Below are 19,572 nucleotides of genomic sequence, written 5' to 3' on the forward strand. Positions count from 1 at the left end.
ACCTAAGTCGTAACAAAATTATTTATTTCAGGGCACGCGTGCAACAAACATAACCTCAAAATTTCTTTTAGTTGGGAAATACTGAATTTTTACCTTTAGTTGAAAGCACAGCTGATAACTTATTTTTGATAAAAATTGCTTCAACTTTTTTTTTTTCTTTCCTATACCTGCTTTTCAATAGCCTAAATCTTTCCAAAGCCAGGGCACTTTGAAACTTGGAGCTTCTCTTAACGCACTCAAAGCTTAAAAAATAATAATAATAAAAAAAAACCTCTGGATTTACTTTCCACATAAACCTAGGACTTTCTCAGTGTGTTTATTAAATGTTGATCTTTCCCCAGCCGTCTTCGGCCCTCGCGGATAGAGAAAACCAGACGGGAAGAATGTTTTTATTGTTGTAACTGTTGTTTTTTCAGCCACTTAAAACAAAAGGGGGTGACCTCCCCTGCTTCGCACCGCAAGGCGACGGATTCCAGAGCTGCCGCCCCAGAGGACAGAGCCTTTCAAGTAAAAAGTTCAATGATTTCGGGATTCGGTCGAGAACCTGGGGGACACGACCGAGGGGCCTGCAGGCTCCCCAGAGGGGGCAAGGCCAGGTCGGACGCGCTGGCTCGAGGGGAGCTGCACCCCCGCTTTCTGCAACCGCGAGCTGGGCGCCGAACCGGGGCAAGTGTTGCAACTTTCTGCGCGGAAACCAGGGCTGCGCAGGGGAGCGGGAGCGCCCCCGGGGTCCCCGCCGCCGCCTCCAGTGCCCCGGCCCCGGGGAGGGAGCCCCGCGCCCCGCGCCCCGCTGACCCCCCCCCCCCCAGCCTCTCCCCTCCCCGCACCCCGACGGCGCGTCTCACCGGTGCAGGAATGCAGGGGCTTGGGGCGCACGACCAGCGACGGGCACACGGAGTAGAGGGAAAGTTTCTCAAAGTAGTCGCAGGTCTCCTTGGAGAGGATCTCGTCGATCATGAAGGTCTTGTAGCGCCGCCTGGCTGCTTTGAGCTGGCCGGGCGAGCTGAGCCGCAGCTCGGCGTGGCAGTGCATGGTGAGCGGGCGGCGCGGCGGCCGGGGCCTGACCCGCTCGTGGGCCGCGCGCGGGGGCAGGGCCGGGCTCCGAGGCGCGCGGAGGGGAGCGGGCACCGGGCGCGCCGGCCGCGCGTCTACACCCACCCGCGGGCCAGCATCCCCGCGGAGCCTTTCGGGGCCAGCGCAGCTGTCACTCGGCGCGCGCTTCCGCGGGGCCCGGGCCGAGCCGCGCCGAGGGGCGGCGGCGCCCACCCCGCCCGTGCCAGCGGCCGCCGACCTGCGCGCCTCGCGCCGCCTCGCCCGCCTCCCGCCTCGCCGCGTCTCGCGCTCCTCTGCCAGCCTCTCTATTTTAAGACGCTCGCTTCGGCTCTCCTCCCCGCCCCCCTCCCGGGACGCGCTCCAGGTGTGTGCGCCCAGGGTGCGCGCTCGGGGGTGCGCGCCGTGCGGGGAGCGCGCGCCGCCCCCGCCGCTCCCCCGGGACGCGACCCCGCGCACCTCCCGGCGGGGCCGCGCCCGCAGCCCGGGGGGCTGGAAGGGAGCCGCGTCCGTGCCCAGGCGCCCCGAGGCCCCGTGCGTCTCCGCCCCCCGCGCCCCGCGCCCCGCGCCCTCCCCGGCTTTGCCGACGACCCGCGCGGCCTCCCCCGGACTCCACTGCGCTCCCGGCCCGCGCGGAGCCGCACACTTGCCCGCGCCCCCCGCGGGACCCCGAGCCCTCGATGCCCCCTGCCCTGACCGTTATCCCAATAATAAATCGTAAAAATGAAAAAGCAAGCCCCCCAGAGCGTGCGTCCTCTGCTGTGTGTGCGTGTGTTTTTTGTTTTTTTGTTTTTTAGGTTTTAACGTGTGGAAGCCGTTTTCGCCGCGCAAGGACCGGCGAGCGCAGCCGGTCACCCCGCTGGAGGAGTCCCGCCGACTCCCGGCCTCCCGGGGCCGCGCCCGCGCTCGGAGACGCGTACTTGGTGGGGGCCTTGCCTTCTTCCTCCTGCGCTCCCCCAGCCTGCCAGCCTGTTGCAGTCAGTATCCCTACGGACTTGTGTGTTCCATTGGAATTTTTTTCTTTTTTTTTAGATTTTATTTATTTATTCATGAGAGAGGCAGAGACACAGGCAGAGGGAGAAGCAGGCTCCGTGCAGGGAGCCCGACGTGGGACTCGATCCCGGGTCTCCAGGATCGCGCCCTGGGCGCCCTGGGCTGAAGGCGGGAGCTAAGCCGCTGAGCACCCGGGCTGCCCTCCCTTGGAATTGGTGAGCGCGGGGCCCCCCACCCAGTCCCCTGCCTCCCCGCCCGGCGGCCCCGGTCTCCCACGACTTTGTCTCCCAACTGCTGTGCGCGGGGCAGGCAGGGAGGCAAACGCTGGCGAGGAGGGAGCCGGAGCGTCGGGACGACCGTGGGGCCGCTGGCGTCTGGCTGGGAACCTGGAGGCGGCCGGGGCGCGGCGGGCTCGCTGCGCGGAGGCAAGAGGCCGCGCGGCCCTGGGCGGGGGTGGCTGCAGCCGGACGGACGGAAGGGACGCACCTGGAGGACTGATAAGGGGGCACTTGGAGAAAGCAGAGCAATAAGCCGAGTTAGAGCCCAGTATCAGCCGTGGCTCGCGGTGCGACTTTGCGGATCTCCCTCCGCGACGCGTCCACGTGTGCCGGGGCGCCTGCTCCTCCCTTGCTCTCCATTTACAGTTGTTTTCGTTCATTCTCCGTCCCCCCCACCACCACCCCACGCGGGCGACCCCGGGGCCGGCGAAGACTGCGGCCAGGTGTCCGGCGCGCCCCAGGCCCGGGTGACCAGCCGTCCCCGCCGCCGGGTGCGGGCCCCCAGGGGTCTCCAGGGCGCGGGCGCGGCGGGGACCTGCTGCGCCACGAGCCGGACACCGGCCCCAGGGGCGCGCGGCGCTTTGCGCGGAGAGTCGGGGGCTGGAGGGGCGGAGAAGCGGGGTGCTCGGGCTCGGGACCCATCGAGGGCCCGCGGCGCGGGGCGATGCCCGCGAGGCGCTGGCCCCCCGCCCCCCCGCGTGGACTGGGTCGGGTCCCGCCGGGCGCTCCCGGGCCCGGCCTCCGCCCGCCCCTTGCCGCTGCACGCCTCTGCTTCCTTCCAGGCCTCCCTCCCGGGTGGCTGGGGCTCCCGGGGCGCCTGACCCCGCGCGTCCCTTCCCCTCGCCCTGCGTCCCCCGCTCCTGCCCGCGCTCCCGCCTCCCCTCCGCCTGCGACCTGCCCCTTCTCTCTTCTCCTCTTCGCTCCATCTTCCAACTCAGCTTCCCTCTTCCTCCCCGCCCTCCTCTTCCCTCCCTCGCCCCTTCTCCTCTTCCTCTCCTCCTTGCCTCCCTCCACACTCGGAGCCGAGGCGCGCCCGCGTGTCCCTGCGCCCCGGCGCCGCCACCGGGAGGGAGGCCGCGGGCCGCGCGGCGGGGCAGCGCCGAGAGCCGGGTCACCTGCCGGCCCGCTGCTCCCCGCTCGCTCGGGCGCTCGCCCGGGCCTGGGCTGGCCCACACGCTCCCTCCCGGGGAGACCGACTGTCCTTTGGTTTGAAATCGGCAGTGTTTTAAGGAGCTGAGCAATTTCGATTCAACTCCTGGGATTTTCCACCTTTTCCAGTTTTCTCAGAGGGGGCCTGAGGGCACACGCCCCAGGTGTCGCGGAGAGAGAGATCCCAGATCTGGAGTCTGGAGCTCTGAGCTCTCTGTCGCTTATAATCAAAGCTGAGCCTCATTTTTTTTTTTTCATTGATGAGTGCTCCTCCTAATACCTCACTGCTTCACGAGGTTGGCCTTTTCCGTAATCCATGCCTCTACACAAGCTGTTCCCCGCGTGGGAATGCCCTCCACAGCCCAATTCCTCCCTCCCTCCCAGCCTGAAAAGCTGGTTCCAGACCCATCTCAAATGTCACCTCTGCTCAGAAAGGTTGCCCCCTCCCCAAGGCTGCTGATTCCTACCTCTGCCCAGTGGTTCCTTTACTCCACTAACTTTTGCAAGTTTATTTCACCCGCGGGACAATGAGCTCCTGGTGTGTTCTGGAGCATAGCATCGGGCACATAGTAGGTTCACAATAAGTGTGTCATAAATAAATCAATGCATGAGGGGCACCTGCGCGGAGGCAGGCCCTGAAGTGTTGGACTCTTGGTTTCGCCTCAGATCATGATCTCAGGGGTGAGATCCAGCCTGGAGTGGGCTCAGGTCCCGGTCCTCTCGAGACTCTCTCTCCCTCTGCCCTTCCTCCCTCTAAAACAAACAAACAAACAAACAAACAAATGGAATCTTTTTAAAAAATGAATGCGTGGAAGCTGAGCTCATTCCACGTGTGTAAAAGATCCGAGCACATGATGGGACTTCAAATCTTAATTTGTTGCACTGAATCTGTCTTTCTCCTCAAATGAGTCTTTGCCACTCTCTTGATATTTTTGGTTTCTAGCAATGGCAACTCGCCCAATTCCCATTTTGCTCCCATTTCTCTCTTTTCACTCACTCCCTCCTTCCCTCAGACTGTAAAGGGCTTCTGTGGGAGGAAGCACACCCCGGCTGTCAATCACAAAGTGGGGCTTTGGTCAGGAATAGTCAGGGGTTTAGTTTCCAACATTAATGAAGTGGCTGGAACAGCAAACATCTGCCAAAGAGACTCAAACCTTTTCCAGCTGCTGGAGACCCACAGACACTTCCCAGCCTCTGGTGACGGCACCCAGGCAGTGTCTGCCCCCGGTGCCCAGCCAGGGGAACACACACGGAGCGGAACAGGCCTGTCTGCGCTGGGGCACACTTGGGCAGTCACAGAAGGGGAGAGCAATTCATACCCTCCAAGAGGCTCCAGGAAATCAGCCCCCCTCCCCCGTTCCATCTGACACCTGATTCCAGGGACAGAGCCCAGCCAGAAAGAAGGGGAGAAGGACATCTTTGCAATCTCAGGTGGCTCTGACAGTCAGAAACCAAGGAATTCCTCTTTTCTACTTCAGCTCATACCTAGTATCTCCACTCAACTAGAGCTCATAAAAATGGGGTCTTTAAAAAAATTATTTATTTATTTATTTATTTATTTATTTATTTATTTATTTATTTCAGTGGGGTGGGGGGAATGGGCATAAGAGTTGGAGATCCAGAATCTCAAGCAGACTCCACACTGAACTGAGCTTGGAGCCCCATATGGGGCATGGTGCCCAACCCCGGGGTGCAGAACTCGATGTGGAGCTCTGTTTCATTACCTGAGCTGAAACCAGGAGTCCCAAGCTTAACCAACTGAGCCACCCAGACGTCCATAAACCAAAATGGCTTTTAAAACTCCTAGAGCTTAAAAAAAAAAAAAAAAAAAAACAACTCCTAGAGCTTGAGGGCACCTGGGGGCTCAATGGTTGAACATCTGCCTTCAGTTCAGGGTGTGATCCCGGAGTCCTGGGATCAAGTCCCACATCAGGGAGCCTGTTTCTCCCTCTGCCTGTGTCTCTGCCTCTCTCTCTGAGTCTCTCATAAATAAATAAATAAAATCTTAAGAAATAAAAATTTTTTTTCATTTTAAAAACACTAAAGTCCTAGGGCAACATTTATTTTTTTAATAAATTAATTTTTATTGGTGTTCAATTTACCAACATACAGAATAACACCCAGTGCTCATCCAGTCAAGTGTCCCCCTCAGTGCCCGTCACCCATTCCCCCCCACCCCCCGCCCTCCTCCCCTTCCGCCACCCTAGGGCAACATTTAAATTGCATGTAGGCTCTAACCCTCGGTGACCTCAGCTTTAGTTTAGTTTATTCCTTCTACAATCTCCGGCTATGCGTGGACGCAGATATTCGGAAGCAGCCCTGCCAAGTACGTTCCCAACCGTCTTTGCTCCAAAGAGGAGAAAGGGACAAAAGAACTTTTTCTATCCTAGTAAAGTGTATTTAATGACTTGTATTTCAGTTGCTACGTTTTGAAATAGTTTCAGACATGTAAAAGCAATGTAGGGAAAGCACTGTAAGTTAATATTCCCCCGGGCCCCAGGACCATGCCCACACTGCTGTCTGTGGAGCCCAGCAGGGCAGCCTTGCAACAGCAAGAAGTCAAAGGGGGTGGACAAGGAGGCTAGCTTATTTGTAATGATGATATTAATTTACAAAAACTGTTCTCTTGCAGTGTAAAGCATCTTTTTAAGGGAGGGCACAAATGTAATCCACTTGACAAATGGGTTTGGGAAGGTCTAAGTCCTTCTGTCCTTTCTCAAAACATCCTTCTGGAGGGGAAGCTTAAACTGGGGGGGGGGGGGGGGGGGGAAGCAAATCAACAAAGACAATAGCTGGCCGTCCAGAGCACTGAACATTTATATGCAGAGGGGAAATGCAGTTAATCAACCAAATGTTTCCAAAAATTTGAGAAGTTTGGTACACAGATTAAAATCATTTGTTTTGCTCATCCAGTCCCTCTGTTACTGGTGTCATCCTTGACCTTGAACAGCCCTATTTCTGCCAACAGCCTGTGCACCTCGATTCTCTCAGCTGCCGGACATAGCCAGGAAAATAAAATGTCACCTCTCCCGTTGTCGTCATGATGCGGTGAAAAGAAACACGGAAGTTTAGAGCATCCCTGGCTTTGACATTTTTAACCCTTCACTAAGGGGGAAGCTACAGAGAGAAAAGGCGCTTCTCAATGCACAGGGGAGCAGTGCGCTGGCCATCGGGGGGTCAGCAGTCGGGGTGCCGTCCCCACCCAGTCACTTGGTAACTCCCCTGACCTCTGGTCTCCAACAGCCACGTGTGGGTGATGACAGCCAACTGCGAGGTCTGCTGGAGGCTTCCACGGATGAGCGTGAGTGCCAGGCTTTCGCTTCCGCAACCCCAGTCCCCCCACCACCTTGACCTTCAGTTCAGTAAAAGCAGCAACTGGCTCCCAAAACCCATCACAAAATAAAACTGCAGTTTCAGAAAGCGTCAGGGCCTTTGCTCACATGCGACTGGGGTTGGTTCGGGCTCCACGTTCAAAAGCTGAGATCAAGCGAGAAATACAGAGCGGAGGACGTGCTGGAACGGGTGACTACTGTGAACCACAAAGGAGATGGCCTGGCCACCAAGAGTCCCCAAGTGCTGCTTAACATCTGGCACCTCCCGCCACAGCCCCAGCACATCTGCAGGAGTCAATCATTCTCCCCCGCACATCACAAGACGCTGGCTCAGTTACACTTGTTACATGGGGTGGGGTGAGGGGGGGGTTCTGCTTAAATAAATAAGTAAATACCATGATCCCGCAACCACTGGGTGACATCTCATTCAAATCATCTTGTCAAATATTTTCCTCTCTGTTTTACCTTAGGAGGACCTCAGCAGGGCCTCTCATGACTTGTCATCTTCCTCTCGCAGAGGCCAGTCTGCAGGCCGGAGAGGCAGGATTCTGGGGAACCAGCACGGAGCAGGTGGGCACTCGTGTCACCTGTTAGCACAGACAGGAGGCCCCCGTGTCAGCGGGCACAGGGAGAGGCTTGGCCGGCCAGTCAGCCTTCTGGACACAGGAAGGTAAAACAACAGCCCTGAGAGCCTCGGATGGTTGTGGAACTCCGCCGGCGTGATTGCCATTAGCTGGGACAGAACAGCATTTACTAAGAACACGGGGTGCAGGGTGCCCAACAGGGAACGTGATGTTCTCTGCTCCCTGGATTCGTAAGAAGGAGATTGTAGAAAACCCGCACCCAGGCGCTAAGCACCTACCTAGATCTAAGCGAAAGGGTGGCCTCCGCACACCTGCCTGGGTGCACAGGCTGCAAACTTCTTTTTTTTTTTTTAAGAGGGATTGAAGAGATGGGTGGGCAAGAGGAATTTTTAAAAAGGATTTGTTAATAAATAAACAAGTAAATAAAATTTTAAAAAAATAAAAAGGATTTGTTGGCTAAACAAATTCAAAAGAAAGCCTTCATCTCAGGAGAAGAGGGGAAATGGAGCCAAGTGGCCCAGCCAGTTGCAGGATCCTTCTGTCCTGGGCTCAGCCTCAGTTGGCAGGCTTTCGTGCACAGAAAGGCATATAGACAGTTTCCTCTTCTTTTTTAATCTATCCCCACCTTTCTTCTTTTTTCTTTTCAACAGATTTATTTAAGAGAGAGCACGCACGCACAAGTGGGGCAAGAGGCAGAAGAGAGGGAGAGAAATCCTTAAGCAGACTCCGTGCTGAGCGCAGAGCCCTATGTGGGGCTCGATCCCAGGACCCCAGATCCTGACCTGAGTGGAAACCAAGAGTCTGACGCTCAACTAACTGAGCCACCCAGGAGAATTTCCTTTTCTAATAAATAAACTCTAATTTGAAATATTTCTTGTGATGATTGGCTTTCAAGAGAAAATTGACCCCTGTGAGCTCTTCACAGAGAATACTTTTATTATCAGTAGAGATTACAGCACAGCAAAATGTGCTCAAGCAAAATCATAATAAATAATAAAAATAAGACCCTTCAATAAATTATCACACAAAAAACAATGTGGAAAGTTCTGGGATTCAACACTCTCATCTAAAACGCCCAGAAACTAAGAAAAAAGCAAACATCACGGTTTGTTTGTTTGTTTGTTTGTTTAGATAATCTGAGTCAAATGAAATTTTGCTTCCAATTTTTTTTCATCCGGAGACTTTAATGCAGAGAAATATTTCATTTCCCTTTGAGGACACAGCTCAAGGACAATCTCGATAGATCTCTAATGCTTTTCCTTGCTTATTTTCAAAAGTTACAGGGATGCTCAGAGCTCCATAGGCTGTAAATTACCGAAGTATATGAATGAGGTGGTGCCAGTCTCTGTGCATTTCAATTACATAAGCAGCCTGCCTTTTAAAAGGGGATTTGAAGGCATCACAGCACAGAGAATCCCCGATACTATTGCCAATCCACATCCTGATACGTTTACTTAAGTCAATTATTGAGCCTCTTAGATTATGTCTACATAAGCTGCCAAAACATCTGGTCATTTCAATCAGTTCAATAAAAGGTTCTGCCAAGGAAGGGGAAAAAAATAGTCAAATTAGTCCTTTGTAGGCAGAACACTGGATTGTTTTCTCAGGGAAGACAGTAAGGGGATACAGCTCAAAAGGTTTTGGTTTCCTCTTCTGAAACCAGAATACGGTCCATAGTTCCTGAAGGAGGTTGTGATTTTTATCAAGTTAAGGTCTGGGAGGTGTCCTGATAGAATTTCAGGCCAGAATGTTATGGGTCTGAAGATGACTTAGCCACGTTTCTGAGACAATTCTGTGCTCATTTGAATTCAATGTTCTCAAGGTTGGGACCACGCCAGAATGAGGGCAGACTGGCGCAGGCGAAATGTTGAGAAATAAAAGTAGCAAAACTAGAAATCACAGAATAGCGTTTACTCCCCCCTGAAACCTACCAGTGTCCCTGTGAGCACGGGACCCCACTTTGAGGAAGTCTGACACATGATTTGAATGACCACGTGTAGGTGCGTATAGCTTTTCATCTAAACCACCGTTGCACAGAGTGTTTCTCTAGAAAGTAGGAATAATGCACTTCTTTTATTTCTTCAGATTCTTACATGATACCTTCAATGGATGTTTGGAATTTTGAATCATTATCTTTATGGAGCACATAGAGACAGGCCCAAGAAAAAACAAATACTCAGAGAAAGGGAGGGAGCGTTTTGGGATTCCAGTCCAACTTTCTGCTCATATTACCCCATTTTCCTTTCACATGAAGGTTCTCACTCGTGGACAAAAAAATCCTCTGATCCAAAACGTTCTATTGAACGATTGAGTTCAGAAATCTGTATTAGAATGTGAGCTCTTACTTGAATAAATGCACTTAGATGAGAATATTTCCATATGCATTTCGAGCAATATTAAGTACAGCTAATCTACCCATGTCCAATTTTATATGGCTTTATTCTCTGTACATTTATTTGAAGGTTTTTTTAAGCCATAGACAATTAGAAATACTTATTGTTATAACCGAATAATGTAAACTTTATATTGTCTGAGATGACTCACTCTCCCACTGAATATTCCAGAGTACACATTCTCTTAGGCTGATATTTGTGTATAACTTGTTAGATGTCTAGAGCTTAGCTGTTAAGGGTTGTCAATTAATTAGTAAGGGGGAAAAAAAGAGTCTGTCTCCTTTAGGAGAGAAAATAGATCTTTACTTCAAGACCAAAGAAATGAAAAAAAAACCCAGTTTCCCAGGTAAGAGGAAGATAATTTTTGAAAAAGAAAAAAAAAAAGAGTTGTATTTAGAACTTGAATCTGATGAGAATCTTGCTTAATAAAATATAGGGTTCAGGAAAGGAACAATGTTCATGTGGCCAAGGGGGAGGATTTTAGTTCTGACACGGGGAGGCTGGAGGCTGGTAGGGTTAAGATTTTTTGGAGAATTAGTTAGAAAAATTCTGGAACTAAGAACTGGATGAATGAGGAAGATCAAACAGGGGGCGGAGGGTAGATCGTAGTTGACTTCTTATGGAAAGAACCAGAATTTGTTTTCCATCTGTAAGGGCTAATTATGCAGAATTTATGCCTTCATTTATTCGGTATAGTTTTTGGAAAAGTAGGTGTCACTGCTCTGACGACAGATGAGGACCTGATGACCAGACAAAGAGCAGGGCATAAGGGAGGGCACTGAAGAGATGAGAGACACAGACTTGATACCGGGAAAAGAATATGCGGATATGGTCCTGAGAACCACAAAATGATTGATGAGCTTGAAGGAAAGTGCTCAACCTTGAGTTAAAACTTTAAGGGAGGCACGCGCACACACGCACACAGGCACGCACACACGCACAAAGTGGCCTACAAGTAGGTTACCTTCCTGATGACAAATAAGAAGTCATTTACAAGGTAATATCGTAGAACACAGAGACCCAAACAAAAGAAGCCAAACTTCTTGTAAACTGGTATGACATTTCTGGAAGGCAGTTCGGCATTAGGTCTCAAATTCAGAATCAATCCAGTAAGCCCAACCTAGGAATTTAAACCAAGGTTGTGGTTCTCAGACATGACTGTACACATAACAACCTGGGAGGAGAGCTTGTTTAAAAATTCCCAACTCCTGGGTCTCTTTCCCCAGAGATCCGTAGGTGTGAGAACTGATATTTTTAAAGAAGCAGCCTTCTTAATTTTGCTACTGTCTAACAAACAGGCGCCCAAGAGATAATAATAAAAGTGGGAAAAGCTGTAAGTGGAAACAAATATGTTAATTTTAAAATTACATGAAACTGCAGGAATGGGGAAATCTCTTTCACATCTCTGCTCCTCAGTTCCCTGTCTTTACAATAAAAATTCATACTCAGTGTCATTGCTGTGAGATTAAGGAAGGATTCCACATAGAAGCCTTAGATGTGCTGTTAAAGGTAGACAAATGCTAGCTATATTATGCAATGTTGGGAGGGAAGATATTTAAATAATAGAATGTATAATACAATTCCATTTTTGAGGGATGCCTGGGTGGCTCAGTGGTTGAGCGGCTGGCTTTGTCCCAGGATCGAGTCCCACACTGGGCTCCCTGCAGGGAGCCTGCTTCTCCCTCTGCCTGTGTCTCTGCCTCTCTGTGAATAAATAAATAAAATCTTTTTAAAAATTCCATTTTGAGGCACTGTATACACATGCATATGCGGGCATGTGGGGGTGTCTGAAGGTCGGCTCAGATGTTAACAGCAGTAATTTCTTGATAGTGGAATTTCAAGGAACTTACTTTTCTTTCTGAAGCTTTGAGTACTGTTTGGGTTGTTTTACAATGATCATTTATCGTTTTCTCCCAAAAACATTATACAAAGTTCAAAAAAATGAATTGTGATTCAATAATAGTTTATGTCTGTATAGCTCTTCCTTTTACAGAAAATTTCCAAGTATGTGACTTCAAGTGAGCTCTCACACACTCCTGCGAATGAAAATGGGTGACTTAATCCCATTTTACAGGTGAGGAAATGGAAGGTAAGTGGTTTACTTGACACCCACATGCTGCTAACGCTGCAAATCCTAGGGTTTCAGAAAACCCGGGTCCTTTTGAGCTCAACAGCATACCTTCCAGGGGACATTGTTTCTTCACTGATCCCAGTTCATGTCTTTTTTAAAAAGGTGGCAGCCCGATGACTCAGCGGTGGAGCGTCTGCCTTCCGCCCAGGGCATGACCCGGGGGTCCCGGGATCCCGGGATCCAGTCCCACGACTAGGGCTCCCTGCATGGAGCCTGCTTCTCCCTCTGCCTGTGTCTCTGCCTCTCTGTGTGTGTGTCTCAGTGTCTCATGAATTAATAAATTTTTAAAAAGGTGGTGGGGGGAGGTTGGATTCCAGTTTTACGATGGTGTATTTTTCTTATCCTCTGCATTAAAAAAAAAAAAAAAAAGCTAAGCATTTGAGAAAACTGAGATAAATTTGATACTAACAAGTCCAATATGGACACATCCTAAAGTCAGATCTCGCACTGAGGGGGGCACTTGACGGTATGAGCGCTGGGTGATATGCTATATGTTGGCAAACTGAACTCCAATAAAAAAATAAAATTAAAAAAAAAGAGAGATCTCAAAGAGGGTGTCTGCGGCGCACCGTCAGGCAAGCAGCAATCCGAGCAGGGACGGTCCCAGCCGGCGGCTCAAGGTTAACAGCAGTGCCAGCAGCGGGGCAGACGCGGCGGCAGGTAGCCTGGGGACGGTCCCGGGCTTCGGCTGAGCTCTCGACCCCCCCCCCCCAGCGCCCCCCCCGCGCTCCCCGACCCGCGGAGCATCCTCCCGGACCCGCGCCCCCCGACCCGCGGAGCATCCTCCCGGACCCGCGCCCCCCGACCCGCGGAGCATCCTCCGGGCCCCGCGACCCTCCCCGCACCCCCGGACCCGCGGAGCATCCTCCCGGACCCGCGCCCCCCGACCCGCGGAGCATCCTCCCGGACCCAAGACCCCCGACCCGTAGAGCATCCTCCGGGCCCCGTGACCCTCCCCGCACCCCCCGACCCGCGGAGCATCCTCCCGGACCCGCGGCCCCCGACCCGCGGAGCATCCTCCCGGACCCGCGCCCCCCGACCCGCGGATCATCCTCCCGGACCCAAGACCCCCGACCCGCGGAGCATCCTCCCGGACCCAAGACCCCCGACCCGCGGAGCATCCTCCGGGCCCCGGGACCCTCCCTGCGCCCTCCGACCCGCGGAGCATCCTCCCGGACCCGCGCCCCCCGACCCGCGGATCATCCTCCCGGGCCCAAGACCCCCGACCCGCGGAGCATCCTCCCGGACCCGCGACCCTCCCCGTGCCCCCCGACCCGCGGAGCATCCTCCCGGGCCCAAGACCCCCGACCCGCGGAGCATCCTCCCGGACCCAAGACCCCCGACCCGCGGAGCATCCTCCGGGCCCCGCGACCTTCCCTGCACCCCCCGACCCGCGGAGCATCCTCCCGGACCCAAGACCCCCGACCCGCGGAGCATCCTCCGGGCCCCGCGACCTTCCCTGCACCCCCCGACCCGCGGAGCATCCTCCCGGACCCAAGACCCCCGACCCGCGGAGCATCCTCCGGGCCCCGCGGGCTGCGCGGCGGCCGACACCGCCCCCTCGCGGACGAGGAGCTCGGCGGCGTCAGGCTGCGGGGACGCGTCTCCCTCTCCCGGCGGAGAACGTCACGACACCGGAGCGGCGCGGGGAAGCGGGGGCGAGCGGGGGCGAGCGGGGGCGAGCGGGGGCGGGCGGGGGCGAGCGGGGGCGGGCGGGGGCGGGCGGGGGCCGGGGTCCCCGTCTCCGCGTCCTCTCTGGCCGCCGGGCTCCCGGCCCTCGGGCAGCTTCCAGGGACCCACACGCCTGGCGCCCAGGGTCCCCTCTTGCCCGCTCCGGGCCGGAGGGGTCAGGACTCGCTGTGCTTTCCTGTCGTGGTGAAGCGGATCAAGGGGACACTCTTCATCTCTGCTGCTCCTAAACTCTCAGCCCTAATCCCTTCATTACCAAAGATCTGGATTGAAACTCCCCGTCTAAGAGTTCCGTAGGATTTCATCCTACTTCTGTTTAACAAGGGCACTTCGCAGGGGAGGAGACGAGAAGAGCGCCCCGTACTAGGAGAAGCTGTGTCATTACAAGGCCCCAGACGGGGCCCCACACCTGGGGTTGACAGAGGTGGCGGGTCTCGTCCCACGCAGGTTTGGGGGCCTCCACCGTGCAGAAAGGCTTGCTCTCCCTCCCAAGTGAGCTAGTCTCAGAGATCTAATGAGCACATGCTGGTAGACCTCCCGTGTGTTCAGCAGTTCGTACAAACTTTTACACTTTAGTCATGGATGGGGTGCGCTAACCGTACTCTGAATTCATAGATGAGGCCTGGGCTCCTTTCTCAGGCTATAAACCCTCTTGAAAAAAAGAGAGTTGAAGATCCAACAAAGGAGAATGCAAAAGGTAAGATATTAATAACAAGATGACTCTAAAAGAGGAGAAATAGAGAGACCTCAATTATTTCCTACCAGGAGAGAAAACCCTGACCCTACAAATTGGAAATTCAAAGCTGCCAGTGAGTGACTTTGCTATTTTTCTCATAAAACTAAAAACAATGGAGCCTGCTTCTCCCTCCTCCTGTGTCTCTGCCTCTCTCTATATATATCTATCATAAATAAATAAATTAATTAATTAATTTTAAAAAAGAGAGAGAGAGATCCCTGGGTGGCTCAGCAGTTTGGCGCCTGCCTTTGGCCCAGGGCGCGATCCTGGAGTCCCAGGATCGAGTCCCACTTCGGGCTCCCTGCATGGAGCCTGCTTCTCCTTCCTCCTGTGTCTCTGCCTCTCACTCTCTCTCTCTGTCTATCATAAATAAATAGATAAATCTTTTTTAAAAAAATAAATAAAAATAAAAATAAAAAATAAAAACAAACCCTATTTCCTTATCCTCCCTCTCCTTGCAATGGATCATCCTGAACAGATCAGTTTTGTCAGGTATGAAACACAAGTTTGTACGTAACTGCAACAACTCCCCCCACCTCCCTCCACAAAATTTTCAAAGCAAAACTTCAATTCACGGGACTTGCTAAAACCACCATGTCTCCACGGACAGTGACTAAGATGCTAGCCGACGTGCTGCCTTCCTCAGCCTGCTCAGCCAATCAGATAACTGAGTTTGGGGACAGGCTATTGCTATATTTCAATATATTTAACACCATGTTCTCTGTATTGCGTTGCATTGCCTTAGTTGTGGCAGGGCATTGTGGTTTTGTGATGTATCTACTATACGCAAATTGAACATAGAGATCTTCTATCCTATGAATATTTATCAAGTATCCACTTTGCCTCAGTCACCAAATTTGTTCAAAGCTGGTCCTGAGACTGATACGCCCATAACAGACAGACTGATCCCCAAGATTATGTTATGGGAACTGTGGGAGCACAAGAGAGAGGTAGCTGTCAAGAAGGACCAGAGAGGGATTTCCAGAGGAACTGTTATCCCAGCTAAGACCTGGAGGTAGAGCATGAGTGAGCAAGGGGTAAAGGACTGGGGGACAGCATTTGGGACAGACAGGAAACACATGTAAGACCTGGAGCCAAGTGCCAGTGTCCTGTGGTCCTGGGATCTGCAGCGCTCACTGTGGCTGAAGCAGAGGTTTAGAGGGGAGAGTGTGAAGAGGAAGTGAGAAGAGAAAAGTAGGGCCAGATCGTAAAGCATCTCTTAGGCCATGTTATCGATGCACATTTTATTCTGAAACAATGAAAGGCGCTGAAGGGTTTACAGCAGAAGAGTGACATTACCCCGTCTGTGCTTCCGAAAGCCCTGGCCACGACACTTGCAGAGTACAGACCGGAGCAGAGCAGGAGCCTCCAACTGGAGGCAGGAAACCCAGCCCAGAAGTTACAACATTACCCCAAGTGAGACGCAGTGGTCTCCCAAAGTAAAGAGGGTGAGAGAAAAGGAGAGGTTGAAGTGGTTTTCAGAAAATAGAACCTGAGACTCTCAAGAATGATTCTGATGTGGGAAAATAAGGAAGTCAAAGTGAAGAGTGAGATCCATTTACTACCAAGATTGAAAGAATTCTCACAACAACAAAACCACAAAGGACCCAGTTAAGAACTAGGCAAGGGGCATGAGTAGATGTTTCTCCGAAGAAGATACACAAGGGCTAATCCACATGTGCAAAAATGTTCAACATTATTAGTCACTAGGAAAATGCAAATCAAAACCACCATGAGTGATACCGCGTCACACCGACCAGGATGGCGATAATCAAAGAAAATGGAAAATAACAAGTGTTGGCAGAGAGGTGGAAAGATTGGAGCTTTGTATATCGCTGGTGGGAATGTACGACGGTCCGGCTGCTGTGGAAAACAGTTCTAGAGTTGCCTGGGTGGCTCAGCAGTTGAGCATCTGCCTTTAGCTCAGGGCATGATCCCCAGGGTCCTGGGATGGAGTCCCCCATCGAAGTCCCTCCATGAAGCCTGCTTGTCCCTCTGCCTGTGTCTCTGCCTCTCTCTCTCTGTGTCTCTCATGAATAAATAAATAAAATCTTTTTTTGAAAAATCCTGGAGGCGCCTGGGTGGCTCAGTTGATTAAGCAACTGCCTTCGGCTCAGGTCGTGATCCTGGGGTCCTGGGATAGAGCCTCGTGTCTGGCTTCCTGCTCAGTGGGGAGTTTCCCTCTCCTGCTGCCCCTCCCCCACGCCTCTCTCTCTCTCTCTCTCTCTCTCTCATAAATAAATAAATAAATAAATAAATAAATAAATAAATAAAATATTTTTTTAAAAACCCTGGAGGGGCACATGGGTGGCTCAGTCAGTTAGCATCCAAATCCTGGTTTTGACTCAAGTCATGACCTCAGGGTCCTGGGATCCAGCCCTGCATGGGGCTCTGTGCTCAGCAGGGAGTCTACTTGAGGGTCTCTCCCTCTTTCTCCCTCTGTTCCTCCCCTCACTCGTGTGCTCACTTGCTCTCTCTCTAAAAAATAAAACATCTTTTAAAAAAATTCCCAGAGCTATAAACGTAAGAGCTGTGTACCATATGTGTGTTTTATCTCAATTTTTAAAAATGTTCTTAAATGCCCTTAAAAGTTAACGACTGGCTTATTTAGATAAATGTAGGATAAGCAAAATATCTCAGAAAGGGAAGTCAGCTTCAATTTTGTCTCCTGTTGACCTCGCTGATGCTCTCTATAAACTACTGTCTCAGTCAGCACAGGCTGCCTAACAAAACACCCTAGACTGGGTGACTTAAACAATAGGAATTTATTTTTCACAGTTCTAGGGAGTGGCAGTTCAACGTTGTGGTACCAGCAGGGTCTGTGTCAGCAGGTGACAGCTCTGGCCTTTGGTTGCAGACACTGCCTGCATGCTACATCCCCTCACGTGGCCTTTCCTCAACATGTGTACCTGGAGAGAAAGAGGAAGCAGGCTCTCTGGTGTCTCTTCTTGTAAGGGCACTAATTCATCACGAGGACCCCATCCTAATGATCTCATCTAAAACTAATCACTTTCTGAAGGCCCCATCTCCAAATATCAATACATTGGGGGTTAGGGCTTCAGCATATGAATCTGGAGGGAATACAGTTTGGTCCTTGGCAGTGGTGCTGGGTTCCCAATTTAGAGAAATCTAAAAACAGCCTGGGGGGAAATGAAAGAACCCAATGATCCACTTCATGAAATTAAGTTCCAAATCCGCTGACCTTAAGATAAGGAGATAATGTGGGTGGGTCTGGCTTAATCACCTGAGCCTTTGGATTGGGGCAGAGAGGTCAGAGGCAGATCTACAGCACAAGAAGGATTCAATGCACCTCCACTGACTTGAAGATTGAAAGGACCACGTGGTGAGGAATGGGGGCGACCTCTGCAGGCCGAGAGCAGCCCTGTCTGTGAGCCAGCCAGAGTCTGGTACCCCGGACTAAAGCAGCCAGGAACTCAATCCTGGCAGTGACAAGATGGAGTTTGGAAGCAAAACTTTCTCCAGAACTTCCAGAGAAGATTTCAGTTGCCACCTTGATTTCAGCCTTCGGTAGGATGATCCGTCCTTGGCACCATGGCCTTCTGACCTACGGAACTGTGAACCGCTAACAGACGAATGCTGTTTGTGGTGATTTGTTTCACAGCAAAAGAAGACTAATTAGCAAAGCTGTCATATAGGTTTAGAAATTATATACATAAAACGTCACTACAGTGAAGGTACTCAACCGATGGTGGCTGTTACTACCCTGTGAACAAACAATTACATATAATGACTATAATGAAGATGTTTCTACCAGGTGTGCTGAGAGAAGGGTACCGTAAATTTTTCTGAGGGATGCATGAAAAGTCCCCCCTGAAGAAGTAGACTCTGAGCAGCGCCTGGGTGGCTCAGATGGGTGAGCATCTGCCTTTGGCTCAGGTCATGATCTACAGGTCCTGGGATGGGGCCACATCAGGCTCCCAGCTCAGCGGGGAGTCTGCTTCTCCCTTTCCCACCGCCTCTCCCCCTGCTTGTATTCTCTCTCTCTCAAATGAATAAACTTTTTAAAATCTTTAAAAAAAAAAAAAAAAGTAGATTCGGGACGCCTGGGTGGCTCAGCGGTAGAGCATCTGCCTTCAGCTCAGGGTGTGACCCCGGTGTCCCAGGATTGAGTCCCACATCGGGTGTCCTGCATGGAGCCTGTGTCTCTGCCTCTCTGTGTGTGTCTCTCATGAATAAATAAATAAAATCTTTTTTTTTTTTTAAGTAGATTCTGAGTTGAGATTGATGAATGAGTGAATTCAAGTTACCCCAGGCTGAGCTCTCAGTGAGAAACAGAACTGCAAGTCCCACATTCAAAGAGCATCAGGTGAAAAGTGTCATCTGCAAAGAGAAAGTGGAGGATAAATTGATCAGGTGCTCAGGGTCCAGTTCTTCCCTGCTTATAACCCTCCATACGGGGGCTCCTGGCTGGTGCAGTCAGCACAGCATGCAACTGTTGATCTTGGGATCATGAGTTCCAACCCCATATTGGGTGCAGAGACTACTTAAAAAAAATTTTTTTAAATAAACTGAGCCAGGGGCACCTGTGTCCATCCATCCATTTATCATGCAACTTTTCACACCTTTTCACTCAGCGATATGACTTGTTTGGCCAATAGAATGAAGCAGAGGTGATGTGTCTGTTCTGTGTCTGTCTGGACTCAAGATCTTTTCTCTTTGTACTGAAACTCTTTCACTTCTGAAGTCACCAGGCTGGGTCATTGCTCCCCAAAGGCAGATGAGAGACATGCGGAGGAGAACCAAATTAACCTCACCAGGTTCAACCCAAATCCGTCAACCCTCAGCCCACCATGTGCATAAACCATCGCTGGTTTGAGCTTCAGAGTTCTTTTCGAAGCTAATTGTGGAAATAGCTGATGATAAAAAAAACAAAACAAAACACAGGAATCTGAGACACCTGTTTGTATCATTTACTTACTGTCGTGGCCACAATTCTATGGCCTTGAGGTTTCTCTCCTCAAGAGGTAGAGACTATTTCCTTTCTCCCATGAATCTGACTTGGGATTCTGACTGACTTTGACAGGATGCAGCAGCAGCAACGTCGTCCGGGCCTGGTACTTAGGAGAACTGGCAGTTTGACTTTCCTCTTCCTCTCTCTTGGTAGTCAGCTGCCATGTAAGAAGTCTAGCTACCCTGAGGGACCACAGTGCTGTGAAGAAATTCAGACCAGCCATGTGGCAAGGCAGTCACCATGTAGAGGGGTGCCATGGAGCCAG

General features: G+C 51.6%; 1 protein-coding gene and 1 long non-coding RNA gene across 5 annotated transcripts in view; one reads left to right on the top strand and one right to left on the bottom strand.

Moving 5' to 3' along the window:
* Positions 1 to 1,255, bottom strand: part of BARX2 (BARX homeobox 2) — a 74,207-nt gene extending 72,952 nt beyond the window's left edge. The window contains exon 1 of the mRNA XM_072729346.1: positions 846 to 1,255. Coding sequence (XP_072585447.1) covers positions 846 to 1,032 — 187 coding nt within the window. The 5' untranslated portion in view covers positions 1,033 to 1,255. The remainder of the gene's footprint in view (positions 1 to 845) is intronic.
* A 215-nt stretch (positions 1,256 to 1,470) lies between these two features.
* LOC140594671 (uncharacterized) lies at positions 1,471 to 8,256 on the top strand. Of its 4 annotated transcripts, XR_011995757.1 has the most exons (5): positions 1,471 to 1,973; positions 2,083 to 2,258; positions 6,439 to 6,771; positions 7,273 to 7,472; positions 8,037 to 8,256. It is a non-coding gene; the product is annotated as an uncharacterized lncRNA (long non-coding RNA). The 4 variants fall into 4 exon arrangements; XR_011995756.1 differs by having other exon boundaries at positions 1,471 to 2,258; XR_011995755.1 differs by having other exon boundaries at positions 1,471 to 2,258; positions 7,320 to 7,472.
* The last annotated feature ends 11,316 nt before the right edge of the window (positions 8,257 to 19,572 follow it).

Source organism: Vulpes vulpes, chromosome 12, assembly GCF_048418805.1.
Source record: "Vulpes vulpes isolate BD-2025 chromosome 12, VulVul3, whole genome shotgun sequence".
Taxonomy (NCBI): Eukaryota; Metazoa; Chordata; class Mammalia; order Carnivora; family Canidae; genus Vulpes; species Vulpes vulpes.